This window comes from Halichoeres trimaculatus, unplaced genomic scaffold (assembly GCF_033239565.1).
Source record: "Halichoeres trimaculatus isolate MK-OKI-2021-1 unplaced genomic scaffold, fHalTri1.1 fHalTri1_scaffold_10, whole genome shotgun sequence".
NCBI classification, from domain to species: Eukaryota; Metazoa; Chordata; class Actinopteri; order Labriformes; family Labridae; genus Halichoeres; species Halichoeres trimaculatus.
Window position 1 is genome coordinate 3,555,459 of NW_027437187.1, and position 24,589 is coordinate 3,580,047.

General features: G+C 45.7%; 1 protein-coding gene across 1 annotated transcript in view; it reads right to left on the reverse strand.

Moving 5' to 3' along the window:
* LOC141796471 (protein FAM180A-like) overlaps positions 1 to 24,357 on the reverse strand; it is a 61,775-nt gene extending 37,418 nt beyond the window's left edge. Inside the window, exon 1 of the mRNA XM_074677626.1 lies at positions 24,126 to 24,357. Within this exon, the coding sequence (XP_074533727.1) occupies positions 24,126 to 24,201 (76 nt within the window). The 5' untranslated portion in view covers positions 24,202 to 24,357. The remainder of the gene's footprint in view (positions 1 to 24,125) is intronic.
* Between the last annotated feature and the right edge of the window lie 232 nt (positions 24,358 to 24,589).

The window sequence follows — 24,589 nt, forward strand, 5'->3', positions numbered from 1 at the left end:
TACCAAACATGACCCCCGACATCCCATAATAAGCTCAATAGCGCCACCTAGGCACACGCTAAGGGCCCTAGCTCGGGCTAGGAATGTCGTAGAGAGATGAAACCAACACCAAAACGCTCGTGTCATCGATACGCAAAAATCATATGCTGCTACCCTGGACCTATCTCCAACAGGAATCCGGCAATTTGCCCGCCAAAATAAAAAAAAAAATTTTTTTAAACCTTTCTGCAAAAATTTTCTCCTCTAAAACCAAAAATGGTACAGGTTTGAGACTACCATCACATGACAGACCAGACCCTGCTCTACAAAAGTTGTGGGGGAAGTTGTTGTTTCGGGCCCGGTTTTCGAATGGTGAGCCCTCAAAGTCGCCGACCGCTTTTGGCCAATTTAGGATTTCTCCATGTTAGCAGATGAGGAGAACAGATTTCAGGTCAAGACACTCACTACTAGTACTTCTACTAGTGCCGCATTTGGGCCTCTAGACAAAAAACTAAAAGTCATAGAGCTTTAAAAATTACATGGTTGGATTCCTGACAAAATTCCCTACAACCATATGATATTTTTACACAGATTAAGCCAACATTGTGACCTACAGGACAAGTAGTTTGGACGTTTCTCATAAATAAAAAATCCATTTCCAGCACTCTTCCATCTGTCTTGTGACGCATTTGTGCTTCTAGAGAAAAAAGTAAAACTCGTACAGCTTTAAAAATGCCAAAAATGGATTCCTGACAAAAATTCCTATCAACATGATATTTTTGACACAGATTGGGGTAAAATTGTGGACTCTGTGAGGATTTCTTTACATTAGATGGCTGATCAACTCTCAGTCTCCACTCTGTTTGGGGTTCTGTCACGCTAATTAGAATTCCAAGCATGCAGCAGGTGATGTCATTCAGCACAGCAGAGGATACGTTGCCATGGTATCAACTGACTCCCTGACATCCCATAATATTCTCTCAGAGCCATCAGGCTCACTTTAACCCTATGCACACCAAAACAGCCCTAACTGGGGCTAGGAATGTCGTAGAGAGATGAAACCAACGCCGAAATGTTCGTCTTATTTTGATGGACACATTGGAGGGAAAACCGGCAGGAGCCCGAGGACCCGTCTAACGCTGCTTGCATCTTTAATTAGGGTCCTCGGCCTGAGCCAGGGCACCTTCTAGCAAGAGCTAGAAGGTGCCCTCGGCCGAAGGCCGAGGGCACTATTGTTCCTGCTGCGTTTCTTTTTTTTTTTTCTTATTATTATTCCACCCGCCCCGAGAACGCAAATTACACCCCCTAAACATGCTCCAAAACTCACCAAAATTGGCACGCACATCAGGATCGCGTGAAATTGCGATTTGATACCAAACATGACCCCCGACATCCCATAATAAGCTCAATAGCGCCACCTAGGCACACGCTAAGGGCCCTAGCTTGGGCTAGGAATGTTGTAGAGAGATGAAACCAACACCAAAATGTTCGTGTCATCGAGACGCAAAAATCATACGCTGCTACCCTGGACCTATCTCCAACAGGAAGCCAGCTATTTGCCTCACAAAATTAAAAAAAAAAATTTTTTAACCCTTTCTGCTAAAATTTTCTCCTCCGAAACCAAAAATGGTACAGTTATGAAAATTGCATCACATGACAGACCAGACCCTGCTCTACAAAAGTTGTGAAGGAAGTTGTTGTTTCTGGCCCGGTTTTCGAATGGCAAGCCCTCAAAGTCGCCGACCGCTTTTTGGCCAATTCAGGAATTCTCCATGTTAGCAGATGAGGAGAACAGATTTCAGGTCAAAACACTCACTACTAGTACTTCTACTAGTGCCGCATTTGGGCCTCTAGACAAAAAACTAAAAGTCATAGAGCTTTACAAATTACATGGTTGGATTCCTGACAAAATTCCCTACAACCATGTGATATTTTTACACAGATTAAGCCAACATTGTGACCTACAGGACAAGTAGTTCGGCCGTTTCTCTAAAGTTCAAAATCCATTTCTAGCACTTTTCCAGCGTTTTAGTGACGCATTTGGGCTTCTAGACAAAAAAGTATAACTCGTACAGCTTTAAAAATGCCAAAAATGGATTCCTGACAAGCTCTTCTTTCACATACGATATTTTTGACACAGATTGGGATAAAATTGTGGACTCTGTGAGGACTTCTTTACATTACATGCCTGATAAACTCTCAGTCTCCACTCTGTTTGGGGTTCTGTCACGCTAATTAGAATTCCAAGCATGCAGCAGGTGATGTCATTCAGCACAGCAGAGGATACGTTGCCATGGTATCAACTGAGTCCCCAACATCCCATAATATTCTCTCAGAACCACAAGGCTCACTTCCACCTATGCACTCCAAAACAGCCCTAACTGGGGCTAGGAATGTCGTAGAGAGATGAAACAAACACCAAAATGTTCGTCTCATTTTGTTGGACACATTGGAGGGAAAACCGGCAGGAGCCCGAGGACCCGTCTAACGCTGCTTGCAGCTTTAATTTCTTATTATTCCACCCGCCCCGAGAACGCAAATTACACCCCCTAAACCTGCTCAAAAACTCACCAAAATTGGCACGCACATCAGGATCGCATGAAATTACGATTTGATACCAAACATGACCCCAAGACATCCCATAATATGCTCAATAGCGCCACCTAGGCACACTCTGAGGGCCCTAGCTCGGGCTAGGAATGTGGTAGAGAGATGAAACCAACACCAAAACGTTCCTATGATCGAGACGCAAAAATCATACGCCGATACCCCTGACCTATCTCCAACAGGAAGCCGGCAATTTCCCCCCAAAGTAAAATTCCCCACATTTTTTCACCCTTTCTGCCAAAATTTTCTCCTCTGAAACCAAAAATGGTACATGTTTGAAAATTGCCTCACATGACAGACCAGACCCTGCTCTCCAAAAGTTGTGAAGGAAATTGTTGTTTCGGGCCCGGTTTTCGAATGGCGAGCCCTCAAAGTCGCCGACCGCTTTCGGACGAATTTCGCCATTCTCCATGTTAGCAGATGAGGAGAACCGATTTCAGGTCAAAACACTCACTACTAGTACTTCTACTGGTGCCGCATTTGGGCCTCTAGACAAAAAACTACTAGTCATAGAGCTTTAAAAATTACATGGTTGGATTCCTGACAAAATTCCCTACAACCATATGATATTTTTACACAGATTAAGCCAACATTGTGACCTACAGGACAAGTAGTTCGGACGTTTCTCATAAATAAAAAATCCATTTCTAGCACTTTTCCAGCGCTTTTCCAGCGTTTTTGTGACGCATTTGGGCTTCTAGACAAAAAAGTATAACTCGTACAGCTTTAAAAATGCCAAAAATGGATTCCTGACAAAAATTCCTATCAACATGATATTTTTGACACAGATTGGGGTAAAATTGTGGACTCTGTGAGGATTTCTTTACATTAGATGGCTGATCAACTCTCAGTCTCCACTCTGTTTGGGGTTCTGTCACGCTAATTAGAATTCCAAGCATGCAGCAGGTGATGTCATTCAGCACAGCAGAGGATACGTTGCCATGGTATCAACTGACTCCCTGACATCCCATAATATTCTCTCAGAGCCATCAGGCTCACTTTAACCCTATGCACACCAAAACAGCCCTAACTGGGGCTAGGAATGTCGTAGAGAGATGAAACCAACGCCGAAATGTTCGTCTTATTTTGATGGACACATTGGAGGGAAAACCGGCAGGAGCCCGAGGACCCGTCTAATGCTGCTTGCAGCTTTAATTATTATTATTATTATTATTCCGCACTCCAGTAAATCGCTTATTAGAACCCCTAAACATATTCAAAAACTCACCAAAATTGGCACACACATTATGGGCGCCCAAAATTTTCGTTTGACACCAAACATGACTCCCGCCATCCCATAATAATCTCTCTACAGCCAAAAAACCTTTAAAACACACAAAAATGCCTCTAGCTCGGGCCAGGAATGTCGTAGACACATGAAACCAACATCAAAACGTTCGTCTCATTGAGACGCACAAAAAATATAGGAGGTATTTTTGCGTTGCTCCAACAGGAAACCGGCAATTTGCCCGCCAAAATAAGAGTTTTCAGAATTTTTAGCCTTTCTACAAACATTAACTTGTCAATAACCAAAAATGGTACAGGCTTGAAAATTGCCTCACATGACAGACCAGACCCTGTTCTACAAAAGTTGTAGGGGAATTCGTTGTTTCGGGCCCGGTTTTCGAATGGCGAGCCCTCAAAGTCGCCGACCACGCAATGTTATCAGATGGGAGAGCAGCCCCGCGCTGAGCATTTGGGCCTCTGGACAAAAAAGTAAAAGTTGCACAGCTTTAAAAATGACATGGTTGGATTCCTCACAAAATGTTCTTTAAGAAAATCATATTTTTACACAGATTAGGTCAACATTCTGGTCTAGGATGAGTAGTTCTTTCATCTTGGAAATTTGATCCTCTCCCAGGGCTGCTGCATTCCTGTGATGATGTCACACACTGATTAGTAGTTCCACACAGCTGGTCACATGACTCAGCAGAGGAAACAATGACTCTCTCCCTCATTAAAGTGCTTATTAGACCCCCTGAACAGTCGTCAAACTCTTCAATATAATACCAAACATCCCATAATATTCCCTCTGTCCACATTCTGACACATTAAAACAGCCATAGCAGCCAGTAGGAATGTCCTAGAGAGATCAAACTAACATCAAAATGTTCATCTCATTAAGATGAACAAATTACTTGCTGACACCCTGACCTTTCCCAGACAGAAAGTTGGCTATTTCTCTTCAGCATAGCACAGGATACGTTGCCATGGTATCAACTGACTCCCTGACATCCCATAATATTCTCTCAGAGCCATTAGGCTCACTTCCACCAATGCACAGCAAAATAGCCCTAACTGGGGCTAGGAATGTCCTAGAGAGATGAAACCACCACCAAAATATTCGTCTTATTCTGTTGGACACAGTGGGGCCAATACCATGATAGTAGGGCAAAACCGGCATGAGCCCCGAGGACCCGTCTAACGCTGCTTGCAGCTTTAATTATTATTCCACCCGCCCCGAGAACGCAAATTACACCCCCTAAACATGCTCGAAAACTCACCAAAATTGGCACGCACATCACAATCCTGAGAAATTGCGATTTGGTACTAAACATGACCCCCGACATCCCATAATAATCTCTCTAGAGCAAAAAAACCTCTAAAAACCACTCAAAAACATACAAAAATGGCTCTAGCTCGGGCTAGGAATGTCGTAGACACATGAAACCAACATCAAAACGTTCCTCTCATTGAGACGCACAAAAAATATAGGAGGTATTTTTGCGTAGCACCAACAGGAAGCCAGCAATTTGCCCGCCAAAATAAGAGTTTTCAGAATTTTAAGCCATTCTACAAACATTAACTTGTCAATAACCAAAAATGGTACTGGCATGAAAATTGGCTCACATAACAGACCAGACCCTGTTCTACAAAAGTTGTGGGGGAATTTGTTGTTTCGGGCCCGGTTTTCGAATGGCGAGCCCTCAAAGTCGCCGACCACGCAATGTAAACAGATGGGAGAGCAGCCCTCGCTGAGCAGTTGGGCCTCTGGACAAAAAAGGAAAAGTCGCACAGCTTTGAAAATGACATGGTTGGATTCCTCGCGGAATTTCATACAAGAAATCCATATTTTAACACAGATTAGGTCAACATTCTGGCCTACAGGATGAGATGTTTGTTCCTTTTTTGGGGGGATTTGATCCTCCCCTTGGGCTGCTGCATTCCTGTGATGATGACACACACTGATTAGGTATTCCATGCAGCAGCTGGTGATGTCACTCAGCTTAGCAGAGGATACGTTGCCATGGTATCAACTGACTCCCCGACATCCCATAATATTCTCTCAAGGCCATTAGGCTCACTTCCACCCCACACACACCAAAACAGCCCTAACTGGGGCTAGGAATGTCATAGAGAGATGAAACAAACGCCAAAATGTTCGTCTCATTTTGTTGGACACATCGGAGGGAAAACCGGCAGGAGCCCGAGGACCCATCTAATTAGGGTCCTCGGCCTGAGCAGAGGGCACCTTCTAGCAAGAGATAGAAGGTGTCCTCGGCCGAAGGCGGAGGACACTATTGTTTTTCGTCCGTTTCTTTTTTCTTATTATTATACCACCCGCCCCGAGAACGCAAATTACACCCCCTAAACATGCTCCAAAACTCACCAAAATTGGCACACACATCAGGATCGCGTGAAATTGCGTAATGATACCAAACATGACCCCCGACATCCCATAATAAGCTCAATAGCGCCACCTAGGCACACACTAAGGGCCCTAGCTCGGGCTAGGAATGTCGTAGAGAGATGAAACCAACACCAAAACGTTCGTGTTATCGAGACGCAAAAATCATACGCTGCTACCCTGGACCTATCTCCAACAGGAAGCCGGCTAAATCCCTCACAAAATTAAAAAATTTTTTTTTTTAACCCTTTCTGCAAAAATTTTCTCCTCTGAAACCAAAAATGGTACAGGTTTGAGACTACCATCACATGACAGACTAGACCCTGCTCTCCAAAAGTTGTGAAGGAAGTTGTTATTTCGGGCCCGGTTTTCGAATGGCGAGCCCTCAAAGTCGCCGACCGCTTTCAGCCGAATTAGGATTTCTCCATGTTAGCAGATGAGGAGAACCGATTTCAGGTCAAAACACACATTCTACTAGTGCCGCATTTGGGCCTCTAGACAAAAAACTAAAAGTCATAGAGCTTTAAAAATGACATGGTTGGATTCCTGACAAAATTCCCTACAACCGTATGATATTTTTACACAGATTAAGCCAACATTGTGGCCTACAGGACAAGTAGTAAGGACCATCCATCCATCCATCTTCTTCCGCTTATCCGGGGTCGGGTCGCGGGGGCAGCAGCCTAAGCAGGGAAGCCCAGACTTCCCTCTCCCTAGCCACTTCGGCCAGCTCTTCCGGGGGGATCCCAAGACGTTCCCAGGCCAGCCGAGAGATGTAGTCTCTCCAGCGTGTCCTGGGTCTGCCCCGGGGTCTCCTCCCGGTGGGACGTGCCCTGAACACCTCACCAGGGAGGCGTCCGGGAGGCATCCTCATCAGATGCCCGAGCCACCTCATCTGGCTCCTCTCAACGCGGAGGAGTAGCGGCTCTACTCCGAGCTCCTCCCGGATAGCCGAGCTTCTCACCCTATCTCTAAGGGAGAGCCCGGCCACCCTACGGAGGAAGCTCATTTCGGCCGCTTGTACCCGCGATCTTGTTCTTTCGGTCACTACCCAAAGCTCATGACCATAGGTGAGGGTGGGAACGAAGATCGACCGGTAAACAGAGAGCTTCGCCTTCCGGCTCAGCTCCCTCTTCACCACGACAGACCTGTGCAGAGTCCGCATTACTGCGGACGCCGCACCGATCCGCCTGCCGATCTCTCGCTCCATCCTTCCCTCACTCGTGAACAAGACCCCGAGATACTTAAACTCCTCCACTTGGGGCAGGATCTCATCCCCGACCCGGAGAGGGCAGTCCACCCTTTTCCGGCTGAGGACCATGGACTCAGATTTGGAGGTGCTGATTCTCATCCCAGCCGCTTCACACTGGGCTGCGAACCGCTCCAGAGAGAGTTGAAGGTCACAGCTTGATGAAGCCAACAGGACCACATCATCCGCAAAAAGCAGTGATCCAATCCTGAGGTCACCAAACTGGACCCCCTCGACACCCTGGCTGTGCCTAGAAATTCTGTCCATAAAAGTTATGAACAGAATCGGTGACAAAGGGCAGCCCTGGCGGAGTCCAACCCTCACTGGAAACGAGTCCGACTTACTGCCAGCAATGCGGACCAAGCTCTGGCACCGGTCGTACAGGGAACGGACGGCTCGTAACAAGCAGCCCGACACCCCATACTCCCGGAGAACCCCCCACAGGACTCCCCGAGGGACACGGTCGAATGCCTTCTCCAAGTCCACAAAACACATGTGGACAGGTTGGGCAAACTCCCATGCACCCTCAAGAACCCTGCTGAGGGTATAGAGCTGGTCCACAGTTCCACGGCCAGGACGAAAACCACATTGCTCCTCCTGAATCCGAGGTTCGACGATCTTACGGACCCTCCTCTCCAGTACCCCCGAATAGACCTTACCAGGGAGGCTGAGGAGTGTGATCCCCCTGTAGTTGGAACACACCCTCCGGTCCCCCTTCTTAAAAAGGGGGACCACCACCCCAGTCTGCCAATCCAGAGGCACTACCCCCGATGTCCACGCGATGTTGCAAAGTCGTGTCAGCCACGACAGACCCACAACATCCAGGGCCTTAAGGAACTCTGGGCGGATCTCATCCACCCCCGGGGCCCTGCCACCGAGGAGCTTTTTAACCACCTCGGCGACTTCGACCCCAGAGATGGACGAGCCCACCCCATCATTCCCAGACCCTGCTTCCTCCAAGGAAGACGTGCCGGTGGGATTGAGGAGGTCTTCGAAGTATTCCTTCCACCGATCCACAACATCCCGAGTCGAGGTCAGCAGCGCACCGTCTCCACTGAGCACAGTGTTTACAGTGCACTGCTTCCCCCTCCTGAGATGCCGGATGGTGGTCCAGAACCTCTTCGAAGCTGTCCGGAAGTCGTTCTCCATGGCCTCACCGAACTCCTCCCATGTCCGGGTTTTTGCCTCAGTGACCGCCGAAGCTGCATTCCGCTTGGCCTGTCGATACCTGTCTGCTGCCTCAGGAGTCCCACACGCCAAAAAGGCGCGATAGGACTCCTTCTTCAGCTGGACGGCATCCCTCACCACTGGTGTCCACCAGCGGGTTCGGGTGTTGCCGCCCCGACAGGCACCAACCACCTTACGGCCACAGCTCCGATCAGCCGCCTCAACAATGGATGCACGGAACAAAGTCCATTCAGACTCAATGTCCCCTACATCCCCCGGAACACAGTTGAAGCTCTCCCGGAGGTGGGAGTTAAAGCTCTCTCTGACGGGAGATTCTGCCAGACGTTCCCAGCAGACCCTCACGATACGTTTGGGTCTACCAGGTCTGACCGGCATCTTCCCCCACCATCGGAGCCAACTCACCACCAGGTGGTGATCGGTTGACAGCTCCGCCCCTCTCTTTACCCGAGTGTCCAAGACATGCGGCCGCAAGTCCGATGACACGACTACAAAGTCGATCATCGAACTGCGACCTAGGGTGTCCTGGTGCCAGGTGCACATATGGACACCCTTATGCTTGAACATGGTGTTCGTTATGGACAACCTGTGACGAGCACAGAAATCCAACAACAAAACACCACTCGGGTTCAGATCGGGGGGGCCGTTCCTTCCAATCACGCCCCTCCAGGTCTCACTGTCATTGCCGACGTGAGCGTTGAAGTCCCCCAGTAGGACGAGGGAATCCCCAGACGGAGCACTCTCAAGCACTCCCTCCAAGGACTCCAGAAAGGGTGGATACTCTGAACTGCTATTTGGACCATAGCCACAAACAACAGTCAGGATCCGTCCCCCCACCCGAAGGCGGAGGGAGGCTACCCTCTCGTCCACCGGGGTGAACTCCAACGTACAGGCACCGAGCCTGGGGGCAACGAGTATCGCCACCCCAGCCCGCCGCCTCTCACCATCGGCGACTCCAGAGTAGAAGAGAGTCCAACCCCTCTCGAGAAGGCTGGATCCAGAGCCCTTGCTGTGCGTTGAGGTGAGGCCGACTATGTCTAGCCGGAACTTCTCAACCTCGCGCACCAGCTCAGGCTCCTTCCCCGCCAGAGAGGTGACGTTCCACGTCCCTAGAGCTAGCTTCTGCAGCCGAGGATCAGACCGCCAAGGTCCCTGCCTTCGGCTGCCGCCCAACTCACACTGCACCCGACCCCTATGGCCCCTCCTGCGGGTGGTGAGTCCACGGGAAGGGGGTCCCACGTTGCCTCTTCGGGCTGTGCCCGGCCGGGCCCCATGGGAACAGGCCCGGCCACCAGGCGCTCGCCATCGAGCCCCACCCCCAGGCCTGGCTCCAGGAGGGGGCCCCGGTGACCCACGTCCGGGCAAGGGAAACGCTGAACCATTGTTTGTACTCATCATAAGGGGTCTGTGTGAGCTACACTTTGTCTGGCCCCTCCCCTAGGACCAGTTTGCCATGGGAGACCCTACCAGGGGCATAAAGCCCCCGACAACTTAGCTCCTAGGATCATTGGGACACGCAAACCCCTCCACCACGATAAGGTGGTAGCTCACTCATGGAGGGGAGTAGTAAGGACATTGCTCTAAAATAAAAAATCCATTTCTAGCACTTTTCCACCGCTTTTCCACCGGTTTGTGACGCATTTTGGCTTCTACAGAAAAAAGTATAACTCGTACAGCTTTAAAAATGCCAAAAATGGATTCCTCACAAGCCCTTCTATCAAATATGATATTTTTGACACAGATTGGGGTAAAATTGTGGACTCTGTGAGGATTTCTTTACATTAGATGGCTGATAAACTCTCCCTCTACAGTCTAATCACACTAGTGTCACGCTAATTAGAATTCCAAGCATTCAGCTGGTGATGTCACTCAGCATAGCAGAGGATACGTTGCCATGGTATCAACTGACTCCCTGACATCCCATAATATTCTCTCAGAGCCGTTAGGCTCACTTTCACCCTATGCACACCAAAACAGCCCTAACTGGGGCTAGGAATGTCGTAGACAGATGAAACAAACGCCGAAATGTTCATCTTATTTTGTCGGACACATTGAAGGGAAAACCGGCAGGAGCCCGAGGACCCGTCTAATGCTGCTTGCAGCTTTAATTAGGGTCCTCGGCCTGAGCCAGGGCACCTTCTAGCAAGCTAGAAGGTGCCCTCGGCCGAAGGCCGAGGGCACTATTGTTCCTGCTGCGTTTCTTTTTAGGGTCCTTGGCCTGAGCCAGGGCACCTTCTAGCATGGGCTAGAAGGTGCCCTCGGCCGAAGGCCGAGGGCACTATTGTATTCCGTCCGTTTCTTTTTTCTTATTATTCCACAGGCTCCGAAAACGCAAATTAGACCTGCTTAACATACTCAAAAACTCACCAAAATTGGCACGCACCTCACAATTGCGAAAAATTGCGTAATGATACCAAACATGACCCCCAACATCCCATAATAAGCTCAATAGCGCCACCTAGGCACACGCTAAGGGCCCTAGCTCGGGCTAGGAATGTCGTAGAGAGATGAAACCAACACCAAAACGCTCGTGTCATCGAGACGCAAAAATCATACACTGCTACCCTGGACCTATCTCCAACAGGAAGCCGGCTATTTGCCTCACAAAATAAAAAAAAATTTTTTTTAACCCTTTCTGCAAAAATTTTCTCCTCTGAAACCAAAAATGGTACAGGTTTGAGACTACCATCACATGACAGACCAGACCCTGCTCTACAAAAGTTGTGAAGGAAGTTGTTGTTTCGGGCCCGGTTTTCGAATGGCGAGCCCTCAAAGTCGCCGACCGCTTTTGGCCATTTTAGAATTTCTCCATGTTAGCAGATGAGGAGAACAGATTTCAGGTCAAAACACTCACTACTAGTACTTCTACTAGTGTCGCATTTGGGCCTCTAGACAAAAAACTAAAAGTCATAGAGCTTTAAAAATTACATGGTTGGATTCCTGACAAAATTCTCTACAACCATATGATATTTTTACACAGATTAAGCCAACATTGTGGCCTACAGGACAAGTAGTTGGGAAGTTTCTCTAAAATACAAAATCCATTTCTAGTACTTTTCCACCGGTGTTGTGACGCATTTGTGCTTCTAGTGAAAAAAGTATAACTCGTACTGCTTTAAAAATGCCAAAAATGGATTCCTCAGAAGCCCTTCTATCAAATATGATATTTTTGACACAGATTGGGGTAAAATTGTGGACTCTGTGAGGATTTCTTTACATTAGATGGCTGATAAACTCTCCCTCCAGCCTGTAGTCACACTCGTGTCACGCTAATTAGAATTCCACGCATGCAGGTGGTGATGTCATTCAGCATAGCAGAGGATACGTTGCCATGGTATCAACTGACTCCCTGACATCCCATAATATTCTCTCAGAACCACAAGGCTCACTTCCACCTATGCACAGCAAAACAGCCCTAACTGGGGCTAGGAATGTCCTAGAAAGATGAAACAAATGCCAAAATGTTTGTCTCAGTTTGATGGACACATTGGAGGGAAAACCGGCAGTAGCCCGAGGACCCGTCTAACGCTGCTTGCAGCTTTAATTAGGGTCCTCGGCCAACGGAAGAGGGCACCTTCTAGCAAGCTAGAAGGTGCCCTCGGCCGAAGGCCGAGGGCACTATTGTTCCTGCTGCGTTTCTTTTTTTTTTTTTTTCTTATTATTATTCCGTCCGCGCTTTGAACGCTAATTAGACCCCCTAAACATGCTCAAAAACTCACCAAAATTGGCACGCACCCCTGAATCGTGAAAAATTTTCGTTTAATACCAAACATGACCCCCGACATCCCATAATAAGCTCAATAGCGCCACCTAGGCACACGCTAAGGGCCCCAGCTCGGGCTAGGAATGTCGTAGAGAGATGAAACCAACATCAAAACGCTCGTGTCATCGAGACGCAAAAATCATACGCTGCTACCCTGGACCTATCTCCAACAGGAAGCCGGCAATTTGCCCGCCAAAATAAAAAAATTTTTTTTTTAAACCTTTCTGCAAAAATTTTCTCCTCTAAAACCAAAAATGGTACAGGTTTGAGACTACCATCACATGACAGACCAGACCCTGCTCTACAAAAGTTGTGGGGGAAGTTGTTGTTTCGGGCCCGGTTTTCGAATGGCGAGCCCTCAAAGTCGCCGACCGCTTTTGGCCAATTCAGGATTTCTCCATGTTAGCAGATGAGGAGAACAGATTTCAGGTCAAAACACTCACTAATTGTACTTCTACTAGTGCCGCATTTGGGCCTCTAGACAAAAAACTAAAAGTCATAGAGCTTTAAAAATTACATGATTGGATTCCTGACAAAATTCCCTACAACCATATGATATTTCTACACACATTAAGCCAACATTGTGGCCTACAGGACAAGTAGTTCGGCCATTTCTCTAAAGTAAAAAATCCATTTCTAGCACTTTCCCAGCGCTTTTCCAGCGTTTTTGTGACGCATTTGGGCTTCTAGACAAAAAAGTATAACTCGTACAGCTTTAAAAATGCCAAAAATGGATTCCTCACAAGCTCTACTATCAAATATGATATTTTTGACACAGATTGGGCTAAAATTGTGGACTCTGTGAGGACTTCTTTACATTACATGCCTGATCAACTCTCAGTCTCCACTCTGTTTGGGGTTCTGTCACGCTAATTAGAGTTCCAAGCATGCAGCAGGTGATGTCATTCAGCACAGCAGAGGATACGTTGCCATGGTATCAACTGACTCCCAGACATCCCATAATATTCTCTCAGAGCCATTAGGCTCACTTTCACCCTATGCACACCAAAACAGCCCTAACTGGGGCTAGGAATGTCGTAGAGAGATGAAACCCACGCCGAAATGTTCGTCTTATTTTGATGGACACATTGGAGGGAAAACCGGCAGGAGCCCGAGGACCCGTCTAATGCTGCTTGCAGCTTTAATTTTTTTTTTTTCTTATTATTATTCCACCCGCCCCGAGAACGCGAATTAGACCCCCTGAACATGCTCGAAAACTCACCAAAATTGGTACGCACATCAGGATCGCGTGAAATTGCGATTTGATACCAAACATGACCCCCGACATCCCATAATAAGCTCAATAGCGCCACCTAGGCACACGCTAAGGGCCCTAGCTCGGGCTAGGAATGTCGTAGAGAGATAAAACCAACACCAAAACGCTCGTGTCATCGAGACGCAAAAATCATACGCTGCTACCCTGGACCTATCTCCAACAGGAAGCCGGCTATTTGCCTCACAAAATTAAAAAAAATTTTTTTTAACCCTTTCTGCAAAAATTTTCTCCACTGAAACCAAAAATGGTACAGGTATGAAAATTGCATCACATGACAGACCAGACCCTGCTCTACAAAAGTTGTGAAGGAAGTTGTTGTTTCGGGCCCGGTTTTCGAATGGCGAGCCCTCAAAGTCGCCGACCGCTTTTGGCCAATTCAGGATTTCTCCATGTTAGCAGATGAGGAGAACCGATTTCACCTCAAAACACACATTCTACTAGTGTCGCATTTGGGCCTCTAGACCAAAAACTACAAGTCATAGAGCTTTAAAAATGACATGGTTGGATTCCTGACAAAATTCCCTACAACCATATGATATTTTTACACAGATTAAGCCAACATTGTGACCTACAGGACAAGTAGTTTGGACGTTTCTCATAAATAAAAAATCCATTTCCAGCACTCTTCCATCTGTCTTGTGACGCATTTGTGCTTCTAGAGAAAAAAGTAAAACTCGTACAGCTTTAAAAATGCCAAAAATGGATTCCTGACAAAAATTCCTATCAACATGATATTTTTGACACAGATTGGGGTAAAATTGTGGACTCTGTGAGGATTTCTTTACATTAGATGGCTGATAAACTCCACCTCTTCACTCTGATCACACTAGTGTCACGCTAATTAGAATTCCAAGCATGCAGCAGGTGATGTCATTCAGCATAGCAGAGGATACGTTGCCATGGTATCAACTGACTCCCTGACATCCCATAATATTCTCTCAGAGCCATAAGGCTCACTTCCAGCCTACACACACCAAAACAGCCCTAACTGGGGCTAGGAATGTCGTAGAGAGATGAAACAAACGCCAAAATGTTCATCTCGTTTTGTGGACACATTGGAGGGAAAACCGGCAGGAGCCCGAGGACCCGTCTAACGCTGCTTGCAGCTTTAATTAGGGTCCTCGGCCTGAGCCAGGGCACCTTCTAGCAGGGCTAGAAGGTGCCCTCGGCCGAAGGCCGAGGGCACTATTGTTCCTGCTGCGTTTCTTTTTAGGGTCCTCGGCCTGAGCAGAGGGCACCTTCTAGCAAGAGCTAGAAGGTGCCCTCCGCCTTCGGCGGAGGGCACTATTGTATTTCGTCCGTTTCTTTTTTCTTATTATTCCACACCGTCTTTGAACGCAATTTTGACCCCCTAAACATGCTCAAAAACTCACCAAAATTGGCACGCACATCAGGATCGCCAAAAAATTCGATAAAATACCAAACATGACCCTCGACATCCCATAATACTCTCTCTAGAGCCAAAAAACCTCTAAAAAAAAAATAAAAAAACACACAAAAACGGCCCTAGCCGCCACTAGGAATGTCGTAGAGAGATGCAACCAACACCAAAATTTTCAGCTCAATGAGACGCAAAAATCATACGCTGCTACCCTGGACCTATCTCCAACAGGAAGCCGGCTATTTTGCCTTTCAAAATAAGAGTTTTCTGCATTTTTGCCCTTTCTTCAAAAATTATAGCCTCTGAAACCAAAAATGGCACATGCTTGAAAATACCATCACATGACAGACTAGACCCTGCTCTCCAAAAGTTGTTCAGGAAGTTGTTGTTTCGGGCCCGGTTTTCGAATGGCGAGCCCTCAAAGTTGCCGACCGCTTTCAGCCGAATTAGGATTTCTCCATGTTAGCAGATGAGGAGAACCGATTTCAGGTCAAAACACACATTCTACTAGTGCCGCATTTGGGCCTCTAGACAAAAAACTAAAAGTCATAGAGCTTTACAAATTACATGGTTGGATTCCTGACAAAATCCCCTATAACAACATGATATTTTTACACAGATTAAGCCAAGATTGTGACCTACAGGACAAGTACTTTGGACGTTTCTCATAAATAAAAAATACATTTCCAGCACTCTTCCATCTGTCTTGTGACGCATTTGTGCTTCTAGAGAAAAAAGTAAAACTCGTACAGCTTTAAAAATGCCAAAAATGGATTCCTCACAAGCCCTTCTATCAACTATGATATTTTTGACACAGATTGGGGTAAAATTGTGGACTCTGTGAGGATTTCTTTACATTAGATGCCTGATAAAAACTCCCTCCAGCCTCTAGTCACACTAGTGTCACGCTAATTAGAACTCCACTCATGCAGCAGGTGATGTCATTCAGCCTAGCAGAGGATACGTTGCCATGGTATCAACTGACTCCCTGACATCCCATAATATTCTCTCAGAGCCACAAGGCTCACTTCCACCCTATGCACAGCAAAACAGCCCTAACTGGGGCTAGGAATGTCGTAGACAGATGAAACAAACGCCAAAATGTTCGTCTCAGTTTGATGGACACATTGGAGGGAAAACCGGCAGGAGCCCGAGGACCCGTCTAACGCTGCTTGCAGCTTTAATTATTATTCCACCCGCCCCGAGAACGCAAATTACACCCCCTAAACATGCTCCAAAACTCACCAAAATTGACACGCACATCAGGATCGCGTGAAATTGCGATTTGATACCAAACATGACCCCCGACATCCCATAATAAGCTCAATAGCGCCACCTAGGCACACGCTAAGGGCCCTAGCTTGGGCTAGGAATGTCGTAGAGAGATGAAACCAACACCAAAATGTTCGTGTCATCGAGACGCAAAAATCATACGCTGCTACCCTGGACCTATCTCCAACAGGAAGCCGGCTATTTGCCTCACAAAATTAAAAATTTTTTTTTTAACAATTTCTGCTAAAATTTTCTCCTCTGAAACCAAAAATGGTACAGGTTTGAGACTACCATCACATGACAGACTAGACCCTGCTCTCCAAAAGTTGTGAAGGAAGTTGTTGTTTCTGGCCCGGTTTTCGAATGGCGAGCCCTCAAAGTCGCCGACCGCTTTTGGCCAATTTAGGATTTCTCCATGTTAGCAGATGAGGAGAACAGATTTCAGGTCAAAACACTCACTACTAGTACTTCTACTAGTGCCGCATTTGGGCCTCTAGACAAAAAACTACAAGTCATAGAGCTTTAAAAATTACATGGTTGGATTCCTGACAAAATTGTCTACAACCATATGATATTTTTACACAGATTAAGCCAACATTGTGACCTACAGGACAAGTAGTTTGGACGTTTCTCATAAATAAAAAATCCATTTCCAGCACTCTTCCATCTGTCTTGTGACGCATTTGTGCTTCTAGAGAAAAAAGTAAAACTCGTACAGCTTTAAAAATGCCAAAAATGGATTCCTGACAAAAATTCCTATTAACATGATATTTTTGACACAGATTGGGGTAAAATTGTGGACTCTGTGAGGATTTCTTTACATTAGATGGCTGATAAACTCCACCTCTTCACTCTGATCACACTAGTGTCACGCTAATTAGAATTCCACGCATTCAGCTGCTCATGTCATTCAGCATAGCAGAGGATACGTTGCCATGGTATCAACTGACTCCCTGACATCCCATAATATTCTCTCAGAGCCATTAGGCTCACTTCCACCCCACACACAGCAAAACAGCCCTAACTGGGGCTAGGAATGTCGTAGAGAGATGAAACAAACGCCAAAATGTTCGTCTCATTTTGTTGGACACATTGGAGGGAAAACCGGCAGGAGCCCGAGGACCCGTCTAACGCTGCTTGCAGCTTTAATTAGGGTCCTCGGCCTGAGCAGAGGGCACCTTCTAGCAAGAGCTAGAAGGTGCCCTCCGCCGAAGGCGGAGGGCACTATTGTTCCTCGTCCGTTTCTTTTTTCTTATTATTCCACACCGTCAATGAACGCTAATTTGACCCCCTAAACATGCTCAAAAACTCACCAAAATTGGCACGCACATCAGGATCGCCAAAAAATTCGATAAAATACCAAACATGACCCCCGACATCCCATAATACTCTCTCTAGAGCCAAAAAACCTCTAAAAAAATTAAAGCTGCAAGCAGCATTAGACGGGTCCTCGGGCTCCTGCCGGTTTTCCCTCCAATGTGTCCATCAAAATAAGACGAACATTTCGGCGTTGGTTTCATCTCTCTACGACATTCCTAGCCCCAGTTAGGGCTGTTTTGGTGTGCATAGGGTGAAAGTGAGCCTAATGGCTCTGAGAGAATATTATGGGATGTCAGGGAGTCAGTTGATACCATGGCAACGTATCCTCTGCTATGCTGAGTGACATGAGCAGCTGCATGCGCGGAGTTCTAATTAGCGTGACAGAACCCCAAACAGAGTGGAGACTGAGAGTTTATCAGCCATCTAATGTAAAGAAATCCTCACAGAGTCAACAATTTTACCCCAATCTGTGTCAAAAATATCATGTTGATAGGAATTTTTGTCAGGAATCCATTTTTGGCATTTTTAAAGCTGTACGAGTTTTACTTTTTTCTCTAGAAGCACAAATGCGTCACAAGACAGATGGAAGAGTGCTGGAAATGGATTTTTTATTTATGAGAAACGTCCAAACTACTTGTCCTGTAGGTCACAATGTTGGCTTAATCTGTGTAAAAATATCATATGGTTGTAGGGAATTTTGTCAGGAATCCAACCATGTAATTTTTAAAGCTCTATGACTTTTAGTTTTTTGTCTAGAGGCCCAAATGCGGCACTAGTAGAATGTGTGTTTTGACCTGAAATCGGTTCTCCTCATCTGCTAACATGGAGAAATCCTAATTCGGCTGAAAGCGGTCGGCGACTTTGAGGGCTCGCCATTCGAAAACCGGGCCCGAAACAACAACTTCCTTCACAACTTTTGGAGAGCAGGGTCTAGTCTGTCATGTGATGGTAGTCTCAAACCTGTACCATTTTTGGTTTCAGAGGAGAAAATTTTTGCAGAAAGGGTTAAAAAAAAAATTTTTTAATTTTGTGAGGCAAATAGCCGGCTTCCTGTTGGAGATAGGTCCAGGGTAGCAGCGTATGATTTTTGCGTCTCGATGACACGAGCATTTTGGTGTTGGTTTCATCTCTCTACGACATTCCTAGCCCGAGCTAGGGCTCTTAGCGTGTGCCTAGGTGGCGCTATTGAGCTTATTATGGGATGTAGGGGGTCATGTTTGGTATCAAATTGCAATTTCACGCGATCCTGATGTGTGTGCCAATTTTGGTGAGTTTTTGAGCATGTTTAGGGGGTCAAATTAGCGTTCATTGACGGGGCGGAATAATAAGAAAAAAAAAGAAACGGACGAAATACAATAGTGCCCTCGGCCTTCGGCCGAGGGCACCTTCTAGCTCTTGCTAGAAGGTGCCCTGGCTCAGGCCGAGGACCCTAAATATAAAAAAACACACAAAAACGGCCCTAGCCGCCACTAGGAATGTCGTAGAGAGATGAAACCAACACCAAAATTTTCAGCTCAATGAGACGCAAAAATCATACGCTGCTACCCTGGACCTATCTCCAACAGGAAGCCGGCTATTTTGCCTTTCAAAATAAGAGTTTTCTGCATTTTTTCCCTTTCTGCAAAAATTATCTCCACCAAAACCAAAAATGGTACAGGTATGAAAATTGCATCACATGACAGACCAGACCCTGCTCTACAAAAGTTGTGGGGGAAGTTGTTGTTTCTGGCCCGGTTTTCGAATGGCGAGCCCTCAAAGTCGCCGACCGCTTTTGGCCGCTTTAGGATTTCTCCATGTTAGCAGATGAGGAGAACCGATTTCAGGTCAAAACACTCACTACTAGTACTTCTACTAGTGCCGCATTTGGGCCTCTAGACAAAAAACTAAAAGTCATAGAGCTTTAAAAATTACATGGTTGGATTCCTGACAAAATTCCCTACAACCACATGTCACTTTAACACAGATTAAGCCAACATTGTGACCTACAGGACAAGTAGTTCAGACGTTTCTCATAAATAAAAAATCCATTTCCAGCACTCTTCCATCTGTCTTGTGAGGCATTTGTGCTTCTAGAGAAAAAAGTAAAACTCGTACAGCTTTAAAAATGCCAGAAATGGATTCCTCACAAGCCCTTCTATCAAATATGATATTTTTGACACAGATTGGGGTAAAATTGTGGACTCTGTGAGGATTTCTTTACATTAGATGCCTGATAAAAACTCCCTCTACACTCTAATCACACTAGTGTCACGCTAATTAGAACTCCATGCAGCAGCTGGTGATGTCACTCAGCTTAGCAGAGGATACGTTGCCATGGTATCAACTGACTCCCTGACATCCCATAAAATTCTCTCAGAGCCACAAGGCTCACTTCCACCTATGCACAGCAAAACCGCCCTAACTGGGGCTAGGAATGTCGTAGAGAGATGAAACAAACGCCAAAATGTTCGTCTCATTTTGTTGGACACATTGGAGGGAAAACCGGCAGGAGCCCGAGGACCCGTCTAACGCTGCTTGCAGCTTTAATTTTTTTTTTTTCTTATTATTCCACACCGTCAATGAACGCTAATTTGACCCCCTAAACATGCTCCTAAACTCACCAAAATTGGCACGCACATCAGGATCGCCAAAAAATTCGAGAAAATACCAAACATGATCCCCGACATCCCATAATACTCTCTCTAGAGCCAAAAAACCTCTCAAAAACACGCAAAAAAACACACTAAAACGGCCCTAGCTGCCACTAGGAATGTCGTAGAGACATAAAACCAACACCAAAATTTTCAGCTCATTGAGACGCAAAAATCATACGCTGATACCCCTGACCTATCTCCAACAGGAAGCCGGCTATTTTGCCTTTCAAAATAAGAGTTTTCGGCATTTTTAGCCTTTCTGCCAAAATTTTCTCCTCTAAAACCAAAAATGGTACAGCTATGAAAATTGCTTCACATGACAGACCAGACCCTGCTCTCCAAAAGTTGTGAAGGAAGTTGTTGTTTCGGGCCCGGTTTTCGAATGGCGAGCCCTCAAAGTCGCCGACCGCTTTTGGCCAATTTAGGATTTCTCCATGTTAGCAGATGAGGAGAACAGATTTCAGGTCAAAACACTCACTACTAGTACTTCTACTAGTGCCGCATTTGGGCCTCTAGACAAAAAACTACAAGTCATAGAGCTTTAAAAATTACATGGTTGGATTCCTGACAAAATTCCCTACAACCATATGATATTTTTACACAGATTAAGCCAACATTGTGACCTACAGGACAAGTACTTCGGACGTTTCTCATAAATAAAAAATCCATTTTCAGCACTCTTCCATCTTTTTTGTGACGCATTTGTGCCTTTACAGAAAAAAGTATAACTCGTACAGCTTTAAAAATGCCAAAAATGGATTCCTGACAAAAATTCCTATCAAATATGATATTTTTGACACAGATTGGGGTAAAATTGTGGACTCTGTGAGGATTTCTTTACATTAGATGCCTGATACAAACTCCCTCCAGCTTCTAGTCACACTGGTGTCACGCTAATTAGAACTCCACGCATGCAGCTGCTCATGTCATTCAGCTTACAGAGGATACGTTGCCATGGTATCAACTGACTCCCCGACATCCCATAATATTCTCTCAGAGCCATTAGACTCACTTCCACCCTATGAACACCAAAACAGCCCCAACTGGGGCTAGGAATGTCGTAGAGAGATGAAACCAACGCCGAAATGTTCGTCTCATTTTGTTGGACACATTGGAGGGAAAACCGGCATGAGCCCGAGGACCCGTCTAATGCTGCTTGCAGCTTTAATTTCTTATTATTCCACCCGCCCCGAGAACGCAAATTAGACCCCCTGAACATGCTCGAAAACTCACCAAAATTGGCACGCACATCAGGATCGTGTGAAATTGCGATTTGATACCAAACATGACCCCCGACATCCCATAATAAGCTCAATAGCGCCACCTAGGTACACGCTAAGGGCCCTAGCTCGGGCTAGGAATGTCGTAGAGAGATGAAACCAACACCAAAACGCTCGTGTCATCGAGACGCAAAAATCATACGCTGCTACCCTGGACCTATCTCCAACAGGAAGCCGGCTATTTGCCTCACAAAATAAAAATTATTTTTTTTTAACCCTTTCTGCAAAAATTTTCTCCTCTGAAACCAAAAATGGTACAGGTTTGAGACTACCATCACATGACAGACCAGACCCTGCTCTACAAAAGTTGTGAAGGAAGTTGTTGTTTCGGGCCCGGTTTTCGAATGGCGAGCCCTCAAAGTCGCCGACCGCTTTTGGCCAATTTAGGATTTCTCCATGTTAGCAGATGAGGAGAAGAGATTTCAGGTCAAAACACTCACTACTAGTACTTCTACTAGTGCCGCATTTGGGCCTCTAGACAAAAAACTAAAAGTCATAGAGCTTTACAAATGACATAGTTGGATTCCTGACAAATTTTCCTACAACCATATGATATTTTTACACAGATTAAGCCAACATTGTGGCCTACAGGACAAGTAGTTCAGACATGTCTCTAAAATACCAAAATCCATTTTGAGCACTCTTCCACTGGTGTTGTGACACATTAGGGCTTCTAGAGAAAAAAGTATAACTCGTAGAGCTTTAAAAATGCCAAAAATGGATTCCTGACAAAACCTACTATCAAATATGATATCTTTGGCACAGACTGGGGTAAAATTGTGGACTCTGTGAGGATTTCTTTACATTAGGTGGCTGATAAACTCCCCCTCCAGCCTCCAGTCACACTCGTGTCACGCTAATTAGAACTCCAAGCATGCAGGTGGTGATGTCATTCAGCATAGCAGAGGATACGTTGCCATGGTATCAACTGACTCCCTGACATCCCATAATATTCTCTCAGAGCCATTAGGCTCACTTCCACCCTATGCACACCAAAACAGCCCTAACTGAGGCTAGGAATGTCGTAGAGAGTTGAAACAAACGCCAAAATGTTCGTCTCATTTTGTGGGACACATTGGAGGGAAAACCGGCAGGAGCCCGAGGACCCGTCTAATGCTGCTTGCAGCTTTAATTTTTTACTTGTGTGTTCTGGATTTACAGTTCGAGTAGTACAGGGTGAGCTCTGGGATACTGTGTTGGGTGGATGAAAACGCACACAACAGAAAAGAAGAAAAAGTAAAGCACAGGACATTAAAGACAGGAGTATTCAGCAGTCAACATTCTCTGGATTCAAGATGCTGTGACTAATTCATTAAGTTTGACAATTCCAGAGAAGTCTGGGTTACTCCTTTAAGAAATATGTTTGTGTCCAAAGTCAACAGCTATCCACTTGTTTACGTCTTGCTCAACAAGTGTAACCAGATGATGTGTTTAATAGATTCCCACAAGATCCGATGATGCACGCTCGTCTGTAGTGTTTATAAACCGATCTCCACCATAAATGCCAATACATGCTTACACTGAGGATTTTGACCAAAAACATCTGACCTCTTCAACTTTAGCTTTCCTGTCAGTGTGTTTGGTCAGAAGATTCAGCCCAGTTTGAATAATAATTGGCTGTGCCCTGCCTTAATTCTTCAGTTTTGCTGATACTGATACTTTTGCTGGCCCAGAATCTGCTGATGTCAGAGGAAATTCAAAGACGGAAATAACAAAGACGATCATGTGCTCTCTGTCCTGAGATCACATGTTTCTGTTCAATCTGCTGGGCAGCCTCGCATGCCTGGCAGCGTCAGCTGGCACTGAGAGGTGATGGTTTGAAAAGGCCAGACATACCAAAATAGTCATGTTCATTAGACCTCATATGTTTACCAGCTGAACTCAGGGGATAAAAGCGACCCAATACGAACTTTTAGTGACTCCAGATTTTTACGAGTTTCTTTTCTTACTGCTTGGACTGCTTGTTCGATCTTCTGATGAAGGTGTCAGAGCATTTCAGGAGCAAATCTTATGTCAAGAAGTTGTATTTCCTTTATTTCAGATTTGTTCATGTGTGTGGTTTTCTTTTCAGTGAGTGATTTAATAAAGAACTCTTATCAAATCCAAGAAGATCTGGGCTTATTAAAGGAATTTCCCGACAGATCTGGACTCAATTTACAGCAGTATGCTTTAACTGACATGTGGATTAGAGTTTCCTTTTCGTTCTATATCAGAAACAGGTGCAGATCTGAATCTGGTTGTAGGATGATGCAAACATATTTAGTCTATGAGATTAAACTGATCTGAAACTCCTATTTTTATGCTTTTTATGTCCCTGCCCTCCTGTGCTTTGAGCAGTTGTCAGACATGAAGGGAGGCTAAAAACATGTTTTTTTTTTTTTTTTTTTTTTACATTATTTTGCAAATTGACATCAGTGAAAACGTGATTAAAATCTTGGTTAAGATTACTGCAGAATAATCTGTTGACTCTGGGATGAAACATACATTTACAAAAAAAGAAAACTTTCCTTCCCTGCAGATTCATGCATCCTGAGCTTCAGTTCAAGTCTCACCTTGTTTGGATGCCCTGACGCCCGCTTTGATGCAGCAGTAGAGGAGACAGACGGTGAGCATCCTGAAGGGCAGCATGTTGACCTGAAGTCTCCTGGGAGGATAGTGGCACAAACGTGGCCCAGGGCAGAGGTCTCAGGCACTTCAAAAAGTGTGTCCCGTCCTCTGAACACCCAGGGCTCTGCCGTACATTCCTTCTCTTCTCTTTACTGAGCATCTGCCGCAGCCCGCCTCGCTCTGTGCAGCCTCTTCAACACTTGTTCTCTCTGTTTCTCCTCAGGCCGGCTGTTTCTCTCCCTCTCACATACACATCTGATCTTTCCCTCCCTCTCCCTTTTCTTTTCTGCTCTTCAAAACCTTTTTAAAGCCTTCATCTGGTTGTCATCATGGTCACAGACACGCTCTTGTTGTGAAAATCATGCTGCTCTCACCAGATAACAGGTACATGGTAACCACACTTACAGAG